Raw genomic sequence first — 9,498 nt, forward strand, 5'->3', positions numbered from 1 at the left:
TTCCCTGTTACTAGTTGTAAAATAATGTCAGACTACTTCAGGATGCATTTTATAGTATTAATTAATTCTTCTAGAGGACTTAAGAATTCAGTATTTGACTAGAATGTTGTCCACCCAGCCTTTCAGAGCTGAATCAATAGACACATTTTGGTTAGCTGAAGGGAAATAAACCTTATAAAAGGAAGTATTTCTGAAAACGTAATATTGGTAGCTTAATGAATATCATATCTTTATTTCTACCACATACTCGAGGACATTGAGGGCAGGAGTCAGGCACGGTAAACTCAGTGCACCGAAGCTATAGTGGGGAGCACCCAGGGTCCAAGCTCCAGATCAGTGAGCTCTGCAGAACTTCATTCATTTTGCAGTTTGACTCGATGGTATTTAAAAGTCGATGCTGGGTACCCTTCTCCTAGTAACACAAGCCGGCTGGCAGAGCTGAGAGAAGGCACCTCTGTGTCATCAGGTGTACATAAGAATCAGATAAAAGGACTTCACAGAATCAAGCACTCACCGCAGGGCCAGCCTCAGACACAAGTACCAATCCGGCAAGGCAAAGGAGGAGCAGATGAGGAGAAGCCATCCTGCCAAGAACGAGAGAGTCTCTGTCTGTGCTGGCCGCCCCCAGCTTGGGGCTTTTATACTCACTTCTCCCAAGCCATCCCTCTGATCCCTGCCAACATGACTCCAAACCTGCTGATTCTGATTATTGACTTAGTCAACAAAGAGAGAATAAGTAACTCATACAAATATGAACCTTGCCTAGAGAGATTAGAGCATAGGAACATTAGCTCTATGAAATATTCTTATTCTTAACAGGTCATTTGACCAGCTAGGTCACCAAAACAAAATAAGCAAAACCAAACAAAATTATTCTCCCTCCTTGGCAGGATGCAGCAACAGTCTTGGGATTTTTTTCCCTCCCTTACCGATTTCTCTGCATGCTTTTCCATTTACTATACATTATGTCTTTTGTTTTAGATGCTGGGTGAAAGTTGTAATAATTTATTTCACAAAGAATGACATTTGGCCACACAGGGTTAAATACAGTGCATTCAAAAACATCACTGCACTTGGTATATGTCCATGAGTCAACATGAGAAACCTTTTACAGTGCTTATATTTTAAAAAGCCTATGTTTTAGCCAAACTAAGTCATCTGGAAGCTTTGCTTACTCAGCAATTTCTCCACCAATTTTGTGTTCTTCCCAGACAAGGCTCATCTCAATCCCAGAAATAATGATATATGTCACACTGGCATCAGTGACCCTGAAATACAGAGAACCAGATAAACTTTACTGCTTCTCCTGCTCTGATGTGCAGAAACCAGGCTACCCAGCTGGCTATCAAATCTCAAGAATCAAAATCCAGGAGCAGCTGGCTGACTCGGTTGGTGGAGTGTGTGACTCTTGATCTTGGCGCTGTGAGTTTGAGCCCCATGTTGGGTGCAGAGATTACTTAAAACAAGAGTCACAATTCACATTTCTGGACAGAAGTAAAGATGACTGTGAGAAATAGAAGCTACGGCTGACAGCAGAGTCTCTTCCTCCTCATGACTTACACGTCTAGAAATTATCATTATTTAAGTAATAACTCAGGTGTATGTGTGCACACACAATGTATATGTGGCTTTGATCATGGATTCATGAAGACAAGATTGTCCTTACAGACACATGCAGAAGATAAGACCAAACTTTTGGACAAATACACATCAAGGAGGAGTCTAGTTTGGAGAAGCGAGGGCGGGGAAAGAATTCCCACAGCTGACAGTCAGGACAGTCAGGCTGAAAGAAAGTTGACAAGCAATCATGAAGGATAAATGGCTTTCAGGGAGAAGTGGAAGAACAGGGAGGCATTTCAGGAATATGGAAGTGTGCAGAAGAAGACTTAGGGACCACAGGAAAGCAATAATGAGCAAATCCAGCTCTGAGTATAGCTAGGAATGGAATCCTATAGCCTTGGAGTCTGACTCTGACATGGTGCTGGAAAGAGTTTTGAGTCTGGAGATAGATAATCTGAGTCATCCAATTCCTAATTCTGCTGCCGTGTTTCCGGGGTGACCTTCTCTGAGTTATTTAATACCTCAGCCATGCAGCTCATGCATTTGTAAAGTAGAAATACCTAATATTTTAGTTCAAAGGACCTTTCTAATAACTCTTAATATGAGATGATATAAAAGCTCTTTGTAACCTTAAACCGCTGTTCTGATGTCAAGGATAGTTACAAAGATTTGGTTGAACATCTCTGCTAAGGAGAAAACCATTTCTCTAATGTTTCATCTATATTGTCATCTGATTTTCTCTTGACATGTTTCCATTGCTCAGAACTTGGATGGAGAGGCTGTTTTCTGACTAGCAACTCTAAATATTTGAAAAATTTCTCATATCCTATCAGTCTTCCATCTCAGCACTATTCTCTGTTGGAACCTGGAAATGTCGTCTGCAGACATTGTGAACAGGCAATCCCAGGCTGCCACCAGCTCATAGACATGGTATGTATGGCTGTGGAATGTTTCTTTAAATATTCTGAAACAGTTGCTGAAATTAAACGCTGAGACAGTGCTGTGGCTTCTGAGTGGCTCAGCTGGTAAAGTGGCTGACTCTTAATTGCAGATCAGGTCATGATCTCACTCACTGTTGGTGGGATCCAGATCTGCATCAGGCTCTGTGCTGACAGTGTGGAATCTGCTTTGGATTCTCTCTCTCCCTCTCTCTTTGCCCTTCCCCCACTAGTTCTCTTTCTCTCCCTCTCTCTCTCTCAAAATAAATACACTTTAAAAAAAAAAAATAAAAGTTGAGACATTGTGTAAACATTTGGATTCCTGGCTTTTCTTGAAAGATCAGAAAAGATGGCAGCACTAGGCCTTCATTGACACATGGCAGGGAGCTCTCAGACTTCACAACTCGCCAGGCCTCCCTCCAGCTCTGAAGCTAGGGAACATTTCTAGTGGCACTATCAGGCTGGAGCTTTTTTCTTTCCTTATCCATGCCCTGTTTGACTCATCTTCTTGGAAACTTGGGTTCACAATCACTGGTCTTCTAACAGGCATTCAGATGGTGAATAACAGCTTGGTTTTTGTTTTTGTTTTTGTTTTTGTCTTTTGTTTTGTTTTGCCAAACAGATATTCCCACTTCTTTGAATGATTCCTCTTCAGACACATTCCTGAAACCCTTATCACCCAGAACTTCTCCCTCTGACATACTCGCACTGGCCAATGTTTCTCTTCAAATAGGAGCATCCAAGGGAAGCAGCTAAAAGCACCTTTTAGGTGAGAGAAGAGCAAGTAGGAAGGAAGAAGAGAAAAGTGGAAGTGCATTCTTGGTCAAAGGAACCCTTGTATGGAACAAGTGGCCGTGAGAAATACAAGAAAAGTTCAGTGTTTCTTGCCTGAGAGGCAATCTTTGATGACTGAGGGTCACATGGATAAACACAGGCTCACTGAGATAAGAGGGCCTGCTGTCCCCAGGTTTATTTGACTTTGTGAAAGCTCTTTTAGCAAGATGGTTAGCGGGATCCACCAAGAAGGGTGAATAAGGTCAAAGGTCACCACATTCCTGGAGTCCTAAGTGGTTGCCGTAGTAATTGTGCTCTAGGGCAAATATAAGCAGCAATAAGGATCCAGGGCCAGAACACAAAAGGTGCATAATTGAAATATTTATGCCATCCATTTGTCTTTTCGTTGTCATGTACTGCTTTTCCTCACATTCTGACCATGGGACTGTAGCGTCAATGTTCCACTGAAGTAAAAAAGACTAATTCGATGACAGCGTTCCTCCTCCTACCGGAGACTATGAGGTGGTTAATGGACAGTTTGAACTTGCTCTTAATTTAAGTGCTCTCTCCCTTGTAATGAACAGACTTCTTTGTATATTTTAAAAGTTATAATAGATTAGCTCCTTTTTTTTCATTTAATTTCTGAGGGTGCATGCCAACTACTAACCAGTGATCTGTTGACCCCGAAACGCCTATAAATATTATTGCAAGTAAGCTGATTAGCCACAGTGGACAGTTGGTTGGCCAAGTACTTGGACTGGGTCTCACAGGAAGGCCTGGGAGTGGTGTGGGGCCCTGGATCTTTGCAGGGTAGAGAATTCAATTTTGCTACCTCCTCTGGAAGTGAATAAGCCCTGTGGGTTTGATTAATGGTAAGTAAATCATAAAAGACTCATTTAAAACCATAATGCCAATTTAATTAATAGTCAGATGGTTGCTGAGTAGGCAAGGAATTGCAGGAAAGGAACGTGACTAATTTTTGGAAACCATTTTATCCAAACTGCTGAAGAGCCTAGAAAAGTTTTCTCACTTCATCCTAGTGTATGTGTTCCTTGTGCTCAGAATGCGTGTGTTCACCTTATCTGGCATATCTTGCTAACTGAATAAACACTGAAGAAACCTTTTTTTTTATCTCCGCTTCTTTCATTGTCCATGTGGACAATCATGCAGGTAAAGGCTAGTGTTAGCTAGGAGATCTTAATTAGACCACATTTTATTTTTTTTTATCAAGTGTGAGTTTAGTTTCACGGTTGACTTTTAGTGCCCAACCGAGTTGGGAATGACAATCAGGAACTCCCCAGTATAAGAATCTTCCACAGCTCTTACCCTGCACGCTGCCATATTTGGGGACTACGTAACTTTAAAAGCAGCAACCTCAGTCCCACACCAAGCTTGAGAATTGACCCCATCTCTATCTGGGGGGCTTTAATTTACCTTATGTTAGTAGCTCAGATGATTCAAAGTCAAAACACCTATGCCTGGGTCCAAGGTTATATCTGTCACAACAATCACACACTTGCTAGGGATTTAATCCATTAGGAGTTATTAGATGAAGTTAGAGTTTTGGCTTCTAGAGCCACTCAAAGTTCACCCATCTCCACCTATGATGGAGAGAGGTGTAGACAGGAGAGGAGATTCAAGGTTTTTTTTTAAATATAGCTGGCCGGTTTTCTTTGTGTTTCTCTGTTTTCCTCTGCAGCTCTCATGCAACTGGTGTGGCAAAACCGGCCTGAGTTGCATGCCACTTGGATGGCCCTATGTGGCCATCCTGTGAATATCCTGTGAAAGGTAAGTAAGAACCAGGCTGTGGCTTGATGGAAGGGTCGCATGGAGCAGACTGCTTTCTTCTCCAAACATGTCTTTGTGATTGCCTGATAGCTTGGCTCAGTTCACCAGGAGACTGCCTGGCGTTTGGGTCAATAGTACCAGCTAGACTTAAAAAAGTTTTATTCTTTTGATTTTATCTCTCTATCCATACCTCCTTTAGAATCAGCTTAGGACCATCATCCAGGATCCATATCTTGTTCTCTTTTTTTTAACTTTATTTATTTATTTTAAGAGAGAGAGAGGGAGAGAGAGAGAGAGAGGAAGGGGCAGAGAGAGAGGGAGAGAGAGGAATCTCAAACAGCCTCTGCACTGTCAGGACAGTGACTCTCAAGAACCATGTGATCATGACCTGAGCTGAAATCAAAAGCTGCATGCTTAACTGACTCAGTCCAGGTGCCCCGGGATCCATATTTTGGTCACTTTTATATATCTTTCAAGTTTGGAAATATGACTAAATTGGGGATATTTTATGTTCATCAGCTGAATGAAAGCAAGCAACTCTTGGGTATCTTCTGAATGTGTGCCATGTGCTAGCCATCACTGTGAGCGATATCAAGAAGCATATGTCTCAAAGTTGCTTGTAATTTCATTATTTAGAAAATATATTTGTCATTCAACGGGAAACAGTTGATGAAGTACATAATTATTCAGAGAAGGAAGAAGTCACTTTTGGGCTCATGGAAAGCTAGTGTAAGAAGTGAGGTTTAAATTTATCATCAAAGATAAATATAACCTAGATCAGAGAAAAGGAACAATATGTATGATTTCTGTCCCATACAAGTAAGGAAGCATTTGAGAACCTCAACTGGACCAAGTGGAAGGAGATGTTAGTGCCGTGCATACTGTGGTACATGGAATAGTGGAAAATATGAAGTTCAGGATTAGGAACCAAGCTAGACAGAGAGGTTAAGATCAGGAATGAGGCAGTGGGCTAGTAATGGAGACAACAGAGCTGGCAGATTAGGAGGGGTAAGAGGAATTCCAGAGCCTGAAGTCTGATGGAGTGTGGACTGAAGAGGGTTCTAGATGCTGTGCTTTTCCAAATTTTCCACTCCTGTAAGGATGATAAGATCTGTAACATCATTTGGGGTAAATGGAAGAGTCTGCTCCATTTGGAGGTGATGAGCCTAGTGAACCCAGCTCCCCAAACCCTACCTAGCTACTCCAAGGGCAGAGGGGACCATCCCAATATATCCTATATACTCCATTTGTTACATGTGGATTGAGAATTTCAACCATGACATGTTGAGACCTAGTTATAAGTGTTTGGTTATATTTGCTGTTGTTATTGCTGATTTTATTGGGCCCTTGGAGGTGAATATGTGAAGGATAAGGGAGCTGGTCTGAGCACTGAGCTGTAAGGACAGAGCAATGTGGAAACCAGAGAGAGCCAAAGTGCAGAAGTGAAAGAGTATCAAGTTTGGCCTGAGAACAGGGTAGAGACGTGTCTACTGTATGAACCATGGATTGATGAACCCTAAGGAGATGGACCAGGAACATAGTTCAGAGTTAGATTGTGCAAGCTCTTCAATGCTTTCCTGGGAAGTTTGAGTTTTACTTATAACCAGGGAAATAAACCTTCTTGATGATTTTTGAAAATCTTTATAAAGATGCTATTTCCATCAAATGGGCAAATATATTTTCTTAATGATTAAATTATAAGCAACATTAAGGTATATGATTTTGGTATCTCCCACTGTGGTAGGGACATATTGGTTCACCTTCAGCAGGTGTTCGATTACAGTAGCCTGGAGCACTCTTCCTCATGAGGTCGGTGAGGTCATTGTCACTAGGATATCCATGTGAAAGCTCCACGGCCATTGGTCAGGCCTATTATTCAATGTAATTGACTTCCTTTGTAATCCTCTATATTTAACGTTATGCATGATGCAGTTAAGAACCCAGGCAAAGAGACAGAATGAGCCTCAGTCCAGCATAGCTTGGCTGTAATCTAATGGAGTGTGTTAGCATACCTAGAGAAAGAAAATGGCAATCATCCCTGGGGTTGGTCAGTAGTGGAAGGAATTAAAAAGGAAATTGTGATGTTGGCTGTTCAGATTAGAGATTTGTAGTCTTATGGACAGGACTTTCCCTGGGGTAAAAAATAGTGCTGCAGAGATTCCCCACGGAAACAGGACATGTTGGTCCCCCTGACCTGTGTGACTGTTAGGTTTGTTATGGGATATCACTACACTGAAATGTTTGTTTATGTAGCATTGTGAGCTTGGTCACTGAGAGCCCATCTCTGAGATTTTAGATGAAAACAGTGGCTCTGAGCTTCCACAATTGACTTTGGACATTGATTGGCCTATGTGAATTGGCAAATTCACCTAGGTTAATGCCCCTGAGGGAGAGGGCCAGCTGGGCTTCACGTGGAGAACTGACCTCATACAATGTTACAATAGTTATTGGGCTCATTTGGTATCACTGGTTTAGAAGCAAGGGACACTGTTCAACACATAGTGGATTCTCAAGAGGATGCCAGAAGGCCAGGGTGTTGAGGAAGATGGAGGGGAAGAAATGACTTTTTATTTTAGAACTTAAGAAGATTAGAAAGTGTCTCTCTGATAGACATAAGGCAGTGAATAAAAATAACAGCATAGTAAACCGAAGTTCTCATTTATGGAATGAGAGCATTTACATATCTAAAGGCAGAGGGTAAAGGGACAGTGCAAGGTTAACCCTACTCAGATGCCTCTGCAGCAACATTACTGCTCATCAATTTTCCATATAATCTTTTCTATAAGCTCCTGCCAAACTAATCTTCTTAATGCATACCTCTCATTACATCACATCTCTCTTCAAAAACTTTCTCTCACTCTCCATGGCCAGCCAAGTAAAGTTGAATGTCCTTTGTGTGGCATTCACAGATGGCCAAGACTTAGCTCTTCTCCATCTTCATTTATTACTGTGGTCCTTCAAACACCAGCTAAATGCCAGACAGTTCCTGTGACCTGCCAGCCATGGCCCTTATGCCCTTTCCTTGTCCATTCTCCTCCGGGCTGCTAACTGAAACAAAGAAGCAAATAAAGCTCCCAGAGGCTTTTTAGTGTGTGAAAGACAACCTGTATGGAGGGAGAGGCTTGAGACAGAGGTTTTCAGAGAAGAGTTTTGGGAGCCTAGAAAGGTGCTGATGAAGGCCATGGTCACAGAGAGAAAAGGCCAGATGAATGACAGTTATGAAGGAAAAACTATGAGATTCTGGTTCCATCAGAAATGGAAAGTGGGTGAGAAGGAAGAGCCAAGCAGTACTGGAGTCTTTTAGCTTGGGAGGCTATTTGGATGATCAAATTATTTGCCATAACAGTTAGAAAGATGAAAGAAAGTGAATCTAGTTTGGGGCATTTTGAGTTGGGAGGGTTGAGGGCCAGGCATTCATGTCCAGACAATGGTTGGAAATAGCCTGGGAGATGGAGCTTGATGGGAATCAGGCTGGTGATGGGGGTTTCAGAGTCATGAGCATGTGGGTTGGATTCCAGCATTTGGAGATCACCAATAGCCATTAACAATGAAAAGTTTGAAGATGAACCTCTGGGGTCAACTAACATCCATTTGCTGACAAAATCAAAAGAAGATTGAAAAAGGTTTTTCCCAGGTGGCAATTACTTCTCTCCTGTGAAGTGCTTTACACCTCTCTTAAACATCTGTGACGTTCACCAGACTTATTTGTACTCAGTTTCTCTTTCCCGAAACACTAGCGCCTGGGGAACAGAGGCAATACCTTCTTACTTTTTGCATTCTCAGTCCCTGGTGCAGGACCTGGCACATAGGAAATGCCCAAATAATGCTTATTGAATGATTCCATCAAGGGATGAAATCACTCCCAGTTGCAACTAAGTTTTGCTTTCTCTCTTAGTGAATCAACACTGCATTGCTTTCTATAACTGACTTTTAGTGTTTCTGATCTTGGCTGAATAATTTAACTGCCATTTGCCTATGTTCTTGGTTGCATGTCTTAGCCAGGCTGAGTCTGAGCTCTGAGCTCCTGTTGCATCCCTGACCAGTACCTTTGTTTCCTGCCTGCTCACCTGGGACCATCTTCATCTTCACCCAGGTTATTTTCCATGGACCTCTATCTGGCTTCTGTATTTACCTGAGGACTCAGTTCCTCATCTTTGATGAAGGATTCAAATCCAATCCTTTACTATGGTTCAGAGGGATGGATGGAAGCCTTTTTCTTTGACATTGGGATGGCTTCTAGAACTTGCACTCTCGAAGACAATTTCATCTTACTTACTTAGCTCAGAACAGATTTGGAAGTTGGAACAAATGGCTTTATTCTGAGTTATTGGATAAATCTTTTGAGTCTTTGGGGTCAGAGAAGCAACTTCTTCCTTACCGCACACCCTAGATCAGTGTTTCCTAAAGTGTTTGGCCCCAGACCAAGAGTGTGAGCATT

General features: G+C 42.0%; 1 protein-coding gene across 1 annotated transcript in view; it reads right to left on the bottom strand.

The window, feature by feature from the left end:
• The window catches only part of TTR (transthyretin), a 7,356-nt gene extending 6,733 nt beyond the window's left edge, over positions 1 to 623 (bottom strand). Inside the window, exon 1 of the mRNA XM_077753839.1 lies at positions 515 to 623. Within this exon, the coding sequence (XP_077609965.1) occupies positions 515 to 583 (69 nt within the window). The 5' untranslated portion in view covers positions 584 to 623. The remainder of the gene's footprint in view (positions 1 to 514) is intronic.
• Positions 624 to 9,498: the final 8,875 nt, after the last annotated feature.

This window comes from Crocuta crocuta, unplaced genomic scaffold (assembly GCF_008692635.1).
Source record: "Crocuta crocuta isolate KB4526 unplaced genomic scaffold, BGI_CrCroc_1.0 scaffold231, whole genome shotgun sequence".
NCBI classification, from domain to species: domain Eukaryota; kingdom Metazoa; phylum Chordata; class Mammalia; order Carnivora; family Hyaenidae; genus Crocuta; species Crocuta crocuta.